This window comes from Electrophorus electricus, chromosome 1 (genome assembly GCF_041902795.1).
Source record: "Electrophorus electricus isolate QZ-2024a chromosome 1, ASM4190279v1, whole genome shotgun sequence".
Classification (NCBI taxonomy): Eukaryota; Metazoa; Chordata; class Actinopteri; order Gymnotiformes; family Gymnotidae; genus Electrophorus; species Electrophorus electricus.
Genome location: NC_137497.1, coordinates 30,151,263 through 30,164,358, shown reverse-complemented (window position 1 = coordinate 30,164,358; position 13,096 = coordinate 30,151,263). Strand labels below are relative to the sequence as shown.

Here is a 13,096-nt window from a genome sequence, read left to right as displayed (position 1 = left end):
GTTAGCAACATTGTAAAATCATATAAATTTAGCCATCGATATCTTTTATTTTTGTATTCTTCTTCATCAAAGGAATCAAACCCTCAGGCTCTAAAGCTCCGTTACCTTCGCCGCTATTTTCCAAAACTGCTGCAACTTCAGCAGCTGTAAACTTGTTTTACAACATTTTTGGAAATGTATCCGACGTGAAGGGAACGCCGTAATGATTTCATGATTGTTTATTGTTTAGTTTCACACAGATTGACACACAAATTCATCAATAACACACGTAGAAATGGATCAGCTCTGAGTGACAGACGAACAGACGAATCACACGGCGATCGTCCTGTGATTCGACGATGAATGACGGTAAAATGTACTAAAAGTGTTACTCGATTGGGGGCGGGAGAGTCTTCTTTTAAGCGCAGACTGACTGCAGACTTTTATTTATCTCAAATAAACAATCAATCAGGGTCCATGTCCTTCCTGATAAAAATTGGAGTTGGGAGCATTCATTTATTCTGGCATACATTACAGACTTTAAAGTTTTTTTCAGAATTGTCAAAAAATTATTTGTCAGTCGCATAGACGTAGTTTTGGGAGGGGACGGGGTGCGTGTCATTTAGCCTCAGGTTATATCTTGGTGACAAGCCTAAGGTTACATTATTATGTAAAGATTATTTTATTATTTGTTTAGCTTTTTTTAGTACGTTAAAAGCACAGTAACCTTGGACAGTTTAAGCGTATAGGCCTAAATATCCGACGCATGACATAGCAAGCAGAGTGTGAGCATCGCACAGCATGGAAGGCAGGTGCTCGCGACCAAGATGCCTTTGTTGACGAGCTGAGAATGAGAACGTGCTGTGACTTCACACGTCACAATGTGTCCATAACCTGGAATGTGTGCGTCATAAGAACAGAGTATCATATGTAAGAATATTTTTTACTGTAACATTACACATTGAGATCGAAAGTGCAAGGAGGAAGAGTACGATGGTCAGGAAACCGGATTATAATGGTGAGGTGGTTTTTTTTTTTTTGTTTGTTTGTTTTTTCAGATATATCCATCCATATGCCAAAGATTTTATGAGAATCCCATACGCCATATGCAATGGTTAACAAAAAAACATTGTACAAAACTATCATGTACATTTCATGTTAAAATTATAATAGCTCTTACATACTTGCTAGGTCTACTTCATATTAAAAACATTCATGTAGTGTACGATCTGTAACTATGTATCAGATCAAAAGCATATGTGTACAGAAGGTGTCATAAAAATATGTAACTGTATATAAAATGTGTTAGACAAAATATAGAGTACCAGTCAAAAGTTCAGACACACCTGACTGAATGTATGTTTTTCATAGGTTTAAACTCATTATATTCTATGTTCTCAGGGGAACCTTTCCCATATGAGCCTTTTTTCAGGGGACCAGTTAGCAAGAGGTGAGTCCTTAAATCTCTCAATGTTCCTCCCATTTACTCCTTCATATCAGTTGACTTTAGTAAACTATTTAAAGCACACACATCATGGATCACAGAATGTCTGTTATTAGCTCTATACAAGAAATATATGAAGGCCATAGATGTACTAAGACTTATTTGAAACTCATTTGACTTAGCTAAATAACTTTATTACATAATTGAAATGATACAAGTGTGTAGCAATACTTCTTGTTTTTCTTCAGGAGTTGTACAGACATTATCTGCTGTATGACTTTTGTGGCTGCCATTGTCAGCTATATGCTTATTGGCATCCTGGGTAAGAAACATTTCCAACTACACTTTCATGGAAAAATGATTATTCTGGGCTTATAAGAAAGGTCTTTTACACATGTATGGCTTGTGAGATATCCTTCTAACAGAGGTTCTAACACAGCTTTGTTGTATGGAGACCCTCGTCATGTCCTGTTGCCCCGGAATTCCACTGGGATGTTCTGTGGATCTGGAGTCAATTTGTAAGTCCCTCACATACTGGATTAGTATTTATGTCTTCACAGGAATACCAAAACAGCACACTCAGTATGTAAGGAACACTGTCAATATTCTCTCAAATGAGTAGAACTAGCATTACAGTGGAGCTGTGCAGGTTCAAATCATGTGGATACATTAAAGAGCAACAGTGCAAGATGGGTTAGATTTTAGGTTAAATATTTTCATGATTGGCAATTCACAGCAACAAGTGGACCCAATCAAATCACACATGTTTAATGATTGCCTCTAAAACAAAGGGTCCAAACTCAGGTCTAGGAGTGTCACAACACTACGGAGTTTATTGTTTACCCCAATCAAACTCACCCTAGAAGAAAGAACACTTAGGGGAGTAATGGTGTGACTACACCACTGAAGCCTGATGCACATCCTCAAAAAACTGAATAAAAATAGTTTCTTTAATTGGCTAATATTCATGTGTCAAGCTGCATTTGTTTCCAGCATCCTCTTGTGTTTCAGTGACAAACCAAATGTCCTCTACTTTGACGTTCTGAAGTGTGCCAGAGCAACCACAGAGATGGATGCCACTCTAGAGGGTCTCCAGTGTCCAACCACTCAAGTGAGATTTCCACAAAGATTTCCTGTTGAAATTGTACAGAGGCTGAACACGTTTGAATGTAGCCTATTAGAAATCTGCACATGAGACTCATTTATTACAAAACAGTTTATTATGTAGTATGTGAATGCAAGTTTGTAAGTCTGGGGGCTTGGGTATCTTTTTGTTGCTTGGTTTAGGAGCCTTTTGCTGTATCATGCAATGAACAATGAAGTGTAGATATAAATATGAAAAGCAACACTGTGTTTAGCTGCTCAAATAAGATCTCCTTCACTCTGTGTGTTTGTGCATTGGCTTGCAGGTCTGTGTTAAAAAATGCCCTTCGGAGTTCTGGAAGTTGCCCCCAGAGGCGTATGCCCCAGATGCCCTACCTAAAGACTTCTTTCAGCAGCAGTATTGTGATCCTAGACTTGACCTTGCCCAAACCACATTGGTAAAACCTCACACTGCAAATGAGCAATGTAACCAACTTTATCGCTGGCAAATAAATCCTCACCACCCTCTTGACAGAACAAAATCTGTCATATCAGAAGTCTTTGCAATATGCAACCCTTTGTTCCAAGTAGATAAAATTAATTCATTGGTTAAGCCAATCACACATACATAGGATTCAGTATGTTAATGAGATTTTCACATGCATTTCTACTACAGAGTGTTCAAGACATCCTCAATCAAGAGCTTTGTCCGTATTTCTACACCCCAAGTAAACCAGGTACAGACAGCAGGATTACCTTTACAACTACCTGTCTATTTGTCCATCCTGTTTTGTAACAGTTTGACTATGCTATGCACTAAAACATAACCAAACCACCAGGACTGTGCATTTACCGCCATCATAAGTCAGTAGGTTTCATTTTTACAGTCATATTATTTTTCTGTTTCTCTGTGTCTCTCTCCCCTCAGCACTAGGGAAATGCCTGCCTAGCTTTGAACTACAGGACGTTCCTCCAGACTTCTCTCTCCCTGGATTCGCTTCCGTAGATGAAACAGTCAAGCACATAAAGAGTGCTATGGAGTAATCCTTCACACACACTCACACACACATATGCATGGATGGTTGGTGTTGATCTATAAGCTGCTTTTGCTGACCAGTATTTTTTGCTTGCAGCTCTCTTGTTTCAGGATTCAACTTTAAGTCAGTGGGGTTACGGATTTTTGAGGATTTTGCTACATCATGGTATTGGATATTAATGTAAGTTAGTTTTATACAAGATTGTATTACACCCAGACATTGTATAGTGTGTGTGTGTGTGTGTGTGTGTCTGTGTGTGTGTGTTTGTGTGTGTGTGTGTGTGTGTGTGTGTGTGTGTGTGTGTGTATATATATATATATATATATACAGAAAGATTTCAGTTGATCTTCCTTCATCAATCTGCATAGAATACAATACTATATGCAATACAATACTACATATAATACTGGCCAGCGAGATCTAGGGAGACTGTTTGTGGTTTCAAACTTCTTCTATTGGAGAATGATGGAAGCTACTGTGATCTTGGGCAGTTTCCAAGCTGCAGAATATTTCTTGTAACCTTCCCCTGATCTGTGTCTTGACACAATTCTTGACACAATTCTCTGAACTTCATGACTTGGCTTTCACTCAGACACTATGAACTGTGAGTCCATAAACAGACAGATTTCTGCCTTCCCTGATTATGTTCAGTCAATTCAGTGAAGCACAGGTGAACCCTAATGAAGTTACAAAAAAAAATACAGCGACCATTGATAGAAGTAGGATTCAACAGAGCTCAATAAAAACTGTCTTAACAACAGACTTCAATATGTATGTTAATGCAGTATTTCAGACTTTTATTTTAAATAAATGTACAAAACATTATAAAAACCAATGTTTGTTTTCTTGTTGAGGAGTATTTTATCTAGATTGATGAGGAAAAATAGTTAAATGAATTTTAAGATGAGTAATACACAACAAATTTGAAACTTTCTGTATGCATTTTAAGTAAATATTTTTCTCTCTCTCTCTCTCTCTCTCTCTCTCTCTCTCTCTCTCTCAGAGGTCTGGTGGTTGCTATGGTTGTTAGCCTCATGTTCCTCCTGCTTATGAGATATCTGATGTTCGTGCTACTGTTGGCTCTCATCGTGGGAGTGCTCGTAGCTGCAGCGTATGGTAAGCCTGTACAATACATGTTTTAACATACCTGCCATTAGCGACCAGCTCACTGGGTAATAATTAAGCCCTTCTGAATGGTCTCCTGCTGCACTGAAACAAGGAAAATACCAAATTACTGTGGATGGTTCTATGACTGGCACTGATTTGCTGCCCTATAGTGTATGAACTCTGCATGGGACCCTTAATTTTAAAGACAAATTGCAGGGGGTTAGATTAGTGAATGAGGATGTAAGCTGTCTACTCTGTCTTTCTCAGGTATCTACTACTGTTACCAGGAATATAACCACTACAGACACTCCAAACTCACCCTCGGTGACATTACTTATAATTCAGAATTCTCTGTCTACCTTCAAGTGAAAGAGACTTGGCTGTTCTTCTGTAAGGGCTATCAGATTTTCTCACAAGACATGTATTGACAGTATATAAAGTAGAAACAAACATGTTGTAAAGAAAGGAATTTTTCTAAGAATGGATGCATGGCTTTGGTTTATACTGTTGCTGTATGTGAATGATTTTTGTGTGTTTGTGTTTATGTGGCAGTGGTGAGCCTGTGTCTTTTGGAATTCGTAATTTTACTCTTCCTGACACATCGGGGGAGGAGAATATCTGTTGCATTGGCACTGATCAAAGAGTCCAACAGGTAGAGCTTTTTAGGCCTTCAGACACATAGGCGGTAGTAAATATATCCATTGCCAGCATTTCTTTAAACAAATGTCAGCCATCTGCTATGTCCTTCTTGTTTTTGTTGTTGTTGCTGTTGTTTATAAACAGAAAATCACCTTGGATACAAGAAACCCATTAACATTTTTCTTTAAATCAGTGCACTCGGCATTCCTACATTATTACTCATATAAAGCCACTTCGCGGGGGCAGCCTGTATAAAGGCTCTCTTGTGCTCTTAAGGCTACATGAGGCCTTTTGTGCTCTGTGCTGTGTGTAGGGCGGTGAGTTGTGTGACGACCACACTGGCTTACCCCTTGGTGACGTTCCTGCTGGTGGTGATAAGCATGGCCTACTGGGGAATCACTAGCCTGTATCCTCTGCCACTTCCTCTTCTCACCTACCTTCATTTCCTGCTAACAAAGCAAGGCAGTAACTGTATATCTGTCCTCGCCACTGAATTAGTGCTGTAGCTTGGATTGTATTGGTAGTTTGTTGTTGAAAATGTGCTTGTGTCAGTATTTTGTGTGTAGAGTGTGTGTGTTAGGCTGTGTCCTTGACCATTACTGCCCTCAGGTATTTGGCCACATCAGGTGCTCCTGTATACCATGTCGCTGCTCTCAACTCCTCCATAGCCAACTGTAGTTCTATCACAGGCTCAGAGATTTGCATTCCCAAGGTCAGTCGCCTACATACACCCACACACTATAAACCCAAACTGTAATATTGTTCCCTTTCAAATATATAGTATAACATTCACATTTTGCTATTTGCAGCTTCATACAGACATAATATGGTGAATGTATATGATATTCATATGATATTCATACTTCACAATGACTTATTTTAGATGCATTCAGATTACTGACATGTTCCAATAGCCTGGTAATGATTCATTTCACATCTCTTTCCTTTTATTTATACTGTTGTTGTTGTCTTCTTCTTGTTTCTTTTCAGGAATTCAGTGCTTCTCTCCATCCTGATTGTCCATCTGTGCGCTGTGTGTTTTTTAAATACGATGACACGGACTTGTTCTCAAGGATCGCACCCTACCTGCAGATCTATAATTTGCTGGCTTTCCTCTGGTGCGTGAACTTCATCATCGCCCTGGGCCAGTGTACACTAGCCGGTACCTTCGCATCCTTCTACTGGGCCTTCAGTAAACCAGCAGACATTCCCCCGTACCCTCTCTTACAAGCCTTCATCCGGACACTAGGGTACATAGCACTCGTGTTTCATCCCTGCTCCGCTCCGATTGCTTTGATATCAGCCACACCCGAAAGTACATTCCCTTGGTTTGGTGACTACTAACCTAGTACAGAGTCCTAACTGCTCCCCACCTCTAAAGTCTACTAAACTGCTTTTTTTCAAGGTGTCATGTCGGCTCTTTAGCATTGGGTGCTGTCATCCTTACCATATTCCAGGTCCCTCGGATGTTACTGGAATATCTTGACCATAGGTTCAGAGGTAACAATATATATAAAACCTTCATGACCTTAGTCCTGCTTTCTCCTGTCTGTAACTGTAATGTGACACAATTGTCTACTCCACAGACTGCCGGAATTTCTGTTGTCAGTTTGTGATGATGTCCCTCAAATGCTGCTTTTGGTTCCTGGATAAATTCCTCAAGTTCTTCCACAGAAACACCTATATCATGGTGTGTCTCATATCCAGCTGCACACAAAAAAATGATCGATGCTGAAATAACTGTTTTTATGTGTCTTCAGTGATCGGTTGTCTAGCGTTAGTATGAGTATTAGATAAAAACTAAATGAAAAACTGTATGGTGTATATTAGTATGATATGGTTTTTTTTTCACTTTGTGGTAATAGCATCAAAGTATGTAATTGTGTCCATATGACTAGTGAAATTTACGGAGTGTACAATCTGACTCAACATGCTGTTTGTGGTTGATAATATACAGATTGCTATACATGGAAACAATTTCCATGTGTCTGGCAAGAATGCTTATATGCTCTTGAGGAGAAATATTAACCGGTAAGTCCTCAGACAGAAGAGATGTTTCGTACATATTATTGAACGTATGGGGTTGTGTGTGAATGTGAATGATTTAATGTTGCTGTTGTGGAACAAATTACTTCCATTTCCTTGTTTTGAAGGCAAAAATATTAACTGGAGGAATTTATCAGTACATACTCATGTGAAAATAATTTGTATACATATTTTTAATATGAGTACCAATTGTTCTAGCTCAAGTTTAGCACGCTGTCCTTGACCATGTCCCTCTGTCCACAGGGTGGTGGTGTTGGACTGTGTTACAGACACACTGCTGTTTTCCGGCAAGGTGCTGGTGGTCGGATTAGTGGGTGAGAAATACAGTGTGAAGTCATGTGTATGTTACCCATACTACACTTCATCACATTTAAAAGGTACAACACACTTTAAAAGGTAACTCTGGGGGTTTTCTACATTCCCTGTAAGGTCTGCTGGCTTTCTTCTTCTTCTCTGGGAGAATCAGGCTGCCAGATGACAATTTCCAGATTCAGCTGCTGCATTACTACTGGTTGCCCGTTATCGTATGTATTGCCTCCACTGTCGGATAACCTCAGAACAAACTCAAGTGCTGACACTTGCTTCTGTGTGAGATCAAAACATCAGCATATTCAGTACACTGTATAAATGGTTCTTTCTTTAGATATCAAAGGGTTTAATGACAGCAATTGTAAAGTCACTTTGTAAATAACCAGGATTTACACATTTATTCTGTAGAGCAGTGCCTGTTATAGTACTGACGGCCCAGCGTGTAAATCTACTACTGCTGTTTTTTTAGACGGTGATGGCGGGAGCTTACTTGATCGCTCAGGGCTTCTTCAGTGTGTACAGCATGTGTGTGGACACCCTTTTTCTCTGCTTCTGTAAGCTACACACACACACACACACACACACACGCACACACACACACACACACACACTCATTCCACCAGTTCATGACACTGGGCACACACAGTTGAAAGCTTGCATGGTCCAGTCCCTTTACTTCAGAGAGAGTAGAATTATAAAAAACATTATTAGCTCACATTTCAGTCTTAAGCTACTATATATTCCAATCAACAGGACTACATTGTTTTCACTTCCACTGTAATGTTTTTGTCTCCTCTAGTGGAGGATCTGGAGCGTAATGAGGGCACCATGCTGAGACCATACTACATGTCCGGGTCTCTGTGGCGAATCCTCAATAAGTGCTAAAGAGCCTTAAAAAAGACAGCTTTCGACCACATCCTTTTCCAAACTTTTCATAAATAAACCAAACAAGCATTTATGTTAGTATTTTTTTCTTTGTTACTGTAAAACTGCTCAGCATTCTGATCGCTGCTGTAATGTTCAGAAGACAGCTGACGGGGCCTCTTTCAGGACTGATTTGGTTTTGACCAAACAGCAGACACACACTGGATGTTCTGGCAAACATTGAGTAGGAGTAAGCTTGTGCCTAAATGTGGGGTATATGAGAAGTTTTAGTTCTTTGCTAACTCCTGATTATGCATAAAAGATCACATTCCATGGTATGCTACGATATTATTTTTTTATTTCTGAGTATAATAGAGAGTATACAAACTAGTAAGAATGACTGAGCTAAATGCAAATTTTCTTACTTTATTAACTGAATACTATTTTATATATGAAATATGTGAACGTTTACAACATATAGAATACATTTATGATGTGATACAACAGTTCATAAAAAAACAATAAGAATATAAAATCCCAGAAATCTGTTTTCCTTTCTTTTTTCACACGTATGAAGTCATAAGCTCATCCACATGGCCCGTTATGACCAATACAAGCACCATTCTGAACAGGCTTAGAGTAATTTTGATTTTCACACAATGCAATTTTTACAGAAGACAATGCCTTGAAAAAATGTCCAGTTCAAATGATTTATACAGACTGGTTCTCAGCACTAAAAATGTACAGTACATCATTCATTACTTTCACTTTAAACCAATATATTTCATTTCTGGTTGGATTTTCTCTCATAAGGATTAATACCAATCAATTAAGACAGGTTTTCAATTAAAGACAAAGGTATAGTTGCCAGTAATAACTGGAACTTTAGAAGGGATCTAGGTCATTTGTATCAGTGTAAAATATTTAACACAAAGATTTAGGACAGCTGGTGGTGTGCATCTAATTGTTAACATATACACTAGTACATCCACTAAAGCCTACCATAATGATATCAACACCAAATGCAACAGAGCCATTTTGTTTCCAATGCTGAAAATGTTAAATGAGAGTAAAACCAACAGAAAAATAGTTTTTGGCCTAGGCCAAACAAACGAGACATTACAATGGGCATTCCCCCCTTTAAAAGATTCACAGTTGAAATGTAAATATATGTATAATTTATTAATGTAACATAAAATAGCAATAAGAAAAATGCAAAAATACTTTGGTGAAGGACATTGTGACAAAACCCCATGTGAATGCTTATATTACAATCCTGTTTGGACAAGTTTGATCCTCAGTCTCTACCAGTGGTTAATTGTATCTTCTTACAAAAAAAAGGAACCTTATGGTCTGTAATGGATAGTCATTATATATATAAAACAATTACAATGCTGCAAAAAAAACAAATTGTCAGCAATATCAATGGCTAATTTAAATGACAATAAGGTAGAAACTGAATTATAAGAAGAAAGCCATATATTCATCTGTTTTGAAAGAATTCAAATAGTTAATATCACTGTGGCTAGTTGTACTGTGCACTAAGATATAGTTAGCTTCAGCTTGTGAATTGTATTTACAACTTGGATATGGATGTGAACTTTAATTTCCAGCATGTAACACAATTTTAAAATTTTACCCAGCATAAAGGTGTTTCCCTTCTGATCAGTTCACCTAAAATGAACAGAATCCAAAATAGAGAGCCACGTTTAAGAACCTTGATGTAAATTTCAGATGTAAACAAGGAGTAGCACTAAATAACAAGAGCCGCTTGGTTGTTCCGTTGAACCACTGAAACTGAATTGGGGAATGCTAGGGCTCTGTTCCAGTGTGAAGACCTTTCCAGTGATACTTCATCAATATTTACAAGAAAAAATGTGCTAAAATGTGCTACCTAACCAACTATTGTGCTTTTCTAGATTTTCCATTTACTATCTGGATCACACCACACCTCATTTCAACATCTCTTCACCAGACTTACACACAGAGGTATTCTGCAGAGGTCAGTGAAAGGAACTGGGTTTTGGATTTCTCTGGCCATAACTGACACCAAAACAAAATTAAATACTGATTATGGACAACATACATAAAATGCCACAGTACACAGTATGGTTTTGGTCCCACAGTAACTGCCTTTGGTCACTGTTGTTCAAAATATCATTGAAAATCAAAGCAGTGTATATCTGGCAACACTGTAAAGCATTTGAGTAGGACTTTGTGTAGACAGCTTCGAAATCTTGAGATGTACTTCCGACGTAGTTGCTCTCTACATTATTTTTGTTTCTTTCACTGAAACATGTCTTTAACTGAAACGTCAAAAAAATAATAATAATAAAAAAAACTAAACGTATGAAAGAATCAGGTCAGTTAGTGTTGAATTTGCTGTGTCCAAATATGTTAGTTTGGCTACAAGGGACTTCACATTAGATTCAATTAGATGATACCACACACTTCAGGATATAGAAATTACTATATTTTGTAATATATTAATTATATTTCCTGATATTTTCCCAAATTAATCATTGTCATTTCTCTGTGTAACATGTCAAAGGCCTGCGCAGACTTTCCATTACATGTTTGAAGCTAAAACATTTTTAAATTACTTAACTACCACACCATTAAGTTACTTGGCATGTGCAGAAGAGAATAGCATGTCCTCAGTTACCAAGCATCTTAAGCAAACAGTATACAAGATTTCTGGTGCTATTACATACTGACAGTATGTGACAGCAGGTAAGAGGCACATTTTGGCACTTCAGATTTGGCATTTTAATTTTTTTGCTTGTCCACTGGATTTTTAAGAAATGAATATGTGAGGCACTTGTTGGGTCTGGACAGAACTGAGCATTTTTCTTTTATATTTGATGTTTTTCATGAAGAGTGGTTCAAGTGATTTGACATAATGCTAATTCAAGATATCTCTAAATACAGTTTGAGTAGACATAATGCTAATTCAAGACATCTCTAATTATATTTTGACTAGTTATATTTTGACTAATTATATTTTGATATAAAAAATATTAAATGGAGGAATTTAATAGTACATACTTATGTGAAAATAATTTGTATACATATTTTTAATATGAGTGCCAAGAAAGGGCTACTTTGATCAGTCATTTTTATGTGTTTCATTGTTCTAGCTCAAGTTTAGCACACTGTCCTTGACCATGCCCCTCTGTCCACAGGGTGGTGGTGTTGGAATGTGTTACAGACACACTGCTGTTTTTCAGCATGGTGCTGGTGGTCGGATTAGTGGGTGAGAAATACAGTGTGAAGTCATGTGTATGTTACCCATACTACACTTCATCACATTTAAAAGGTACAACACACTTTGAAAGGTAACTCTGGGGGTTTTCTACATTCCCTGTAAGGTCTGCTGGCTTTCTTCTTCTTCTCTGGGAGAATCAGGCTGCCAGATGACAATTTCCAGATTCAGCTGCTGCATTACTACTGGTTGCCCGTTATCGTATGTATTGCCTCCACTGTCGGATAACCTCAGAACAAAATCAAGTGCTGACACTTGCTTCTGTGTGAGATCAAAACATCAGCATATTCAGTACACTGAATAAATGGTTCTTTCTTTAGATACCAAAGGGTTTAATGACAGCAATTGTAAAGTCACTTTGTAAATAACCAGGATTTACACATTTATTCTGTAGAGCAGTGCCTGTTATAGTACTGACGGCCCAGCGTGTAAATCTACTACTGCTGTTTTTTTAGACGGTGATGGCGGGAGCTTACTTGGTCGCTCAGGGCTTCTTCAGTGTGTACAGCATGTGTGTGGACACCCTTTTTCTCTGCTTCTGTAAGCTCCACACACACACACACACACACACACACACACACACACACACACACACACACACACACACACACATACACTCATTCCACCAGTTCATGACACTGGGCACACAGTTGAAAGCTTGCATGGTCCAGTCCCTTTACTTCAGAGAGAGTAGAATTTTAAAAAACATTATTAGCTCACATTTCAGTCTTAAGCTACTATATATTCCAATCAACAGGACTACATTGTTTTCACTTCCACTGTAATGTTTTTTTCTCCTCTAGTGGAGGATCTGGAGCGTAATGACGGCACCATGCTGAGACCATACTACATGTCCGGGTCTCTGTGGCGAATCCTCAATAAGTCCTAAAGAGCCTTAAAAAAAAGACAGCTTTCGACCACATCCTTTTCCATACTTTTCATAAATAAACCAAACAAGCATTTATGTTAGTCTTTTTTTGTTTGTTGCTGTAAAACTGCTCAGCATTCTGATCGCTACTGTAATGTTCAGAAGACAGCTGACGGGGCCTCTTTCAGGACTGATTTGGTTTTGACCAAACAGCAGACACACACTGGATGTTCTGGTAAACACTGAGTAGGAGTACGCTTGTGCCTAAATTTGGGGTATATGAGAAGTTTTAGTTCTTTGCTAACTCCTGATTATGCATAAAAGATCACATTCCATGGTATGCTACGATATTATTTTTTTATTTCTGAGTATAATAGAGAGTATACAAACTAGTAAGAATGACTGAGCTAAATGCAAATGTTCTTACTTTATTAACTGAATACTATTTTATATAT

The 13,096-nt window shown here is 38.1% G+C and overlaps 1 protein-coding gene across 1 annotated transcript; it reads left to right on the top strand.

Moving 5' to 3' along the window:
* Positions 1-338: 338 nt before the first annotated feature.
* Positions 339-12,725, top strand: LOC118241284 (choline transporter-like protein 4). The gene is made up of 23 exons (XM_081722409.1): positions 339-348; positions 1,381-1,429; positions 1,672-1,745; positions 1,863-1,941; positions 2,435-2,534; positions 2,833-2,921; positions 3,042-3,093; positions 3,183-3,243; positions 3,435-3,546; positions 3,640-3,723; positions 4,547-4,659; positions 4,918-5,040; positions 5,203-5,302; positions 5,603-5,695; positions 5,899-6,001; positions 6,280-6,539; positions 6,695-6,789; positions 6,876-6,979; positions 7,247-7,320; positions 7,579-7,649; positions 7,765-7,859; positions 8,114-8,198; positions 12,577-12,725. The coding sequence occupies exons 1-23, from the start codon at positions 339-341 to the stop codon at positions 12,660-12,662; spliced, it is 2,112 nt and encodes a 703-aa protein (XP_081578535.1). The 3' UTR covers positions 12,663-12,725.
* The last annotated feature ends 371 nt before the right edge of the window (positions 12,726-13,096 follow it).

Bases quoted from the DNA above. Each gene is read 5' to 3' on its own strand.
- LOC118241284 (XM_081722409.1), top strand. The intron at 2,922-3,041 runs GCAGTATTGTGA...CCCTCTTGACAG, and splicing joins CCTAAAGACTTCTTTCAGCA to AACAAAATCTGTCATATCAG. The intron at 6,980-7,246 runs GTGTGTCTCATA...GATAATATACAG, and splicing joins ACAGAAACACCTATATCATG to ATTGCTATACATGGAAACAA.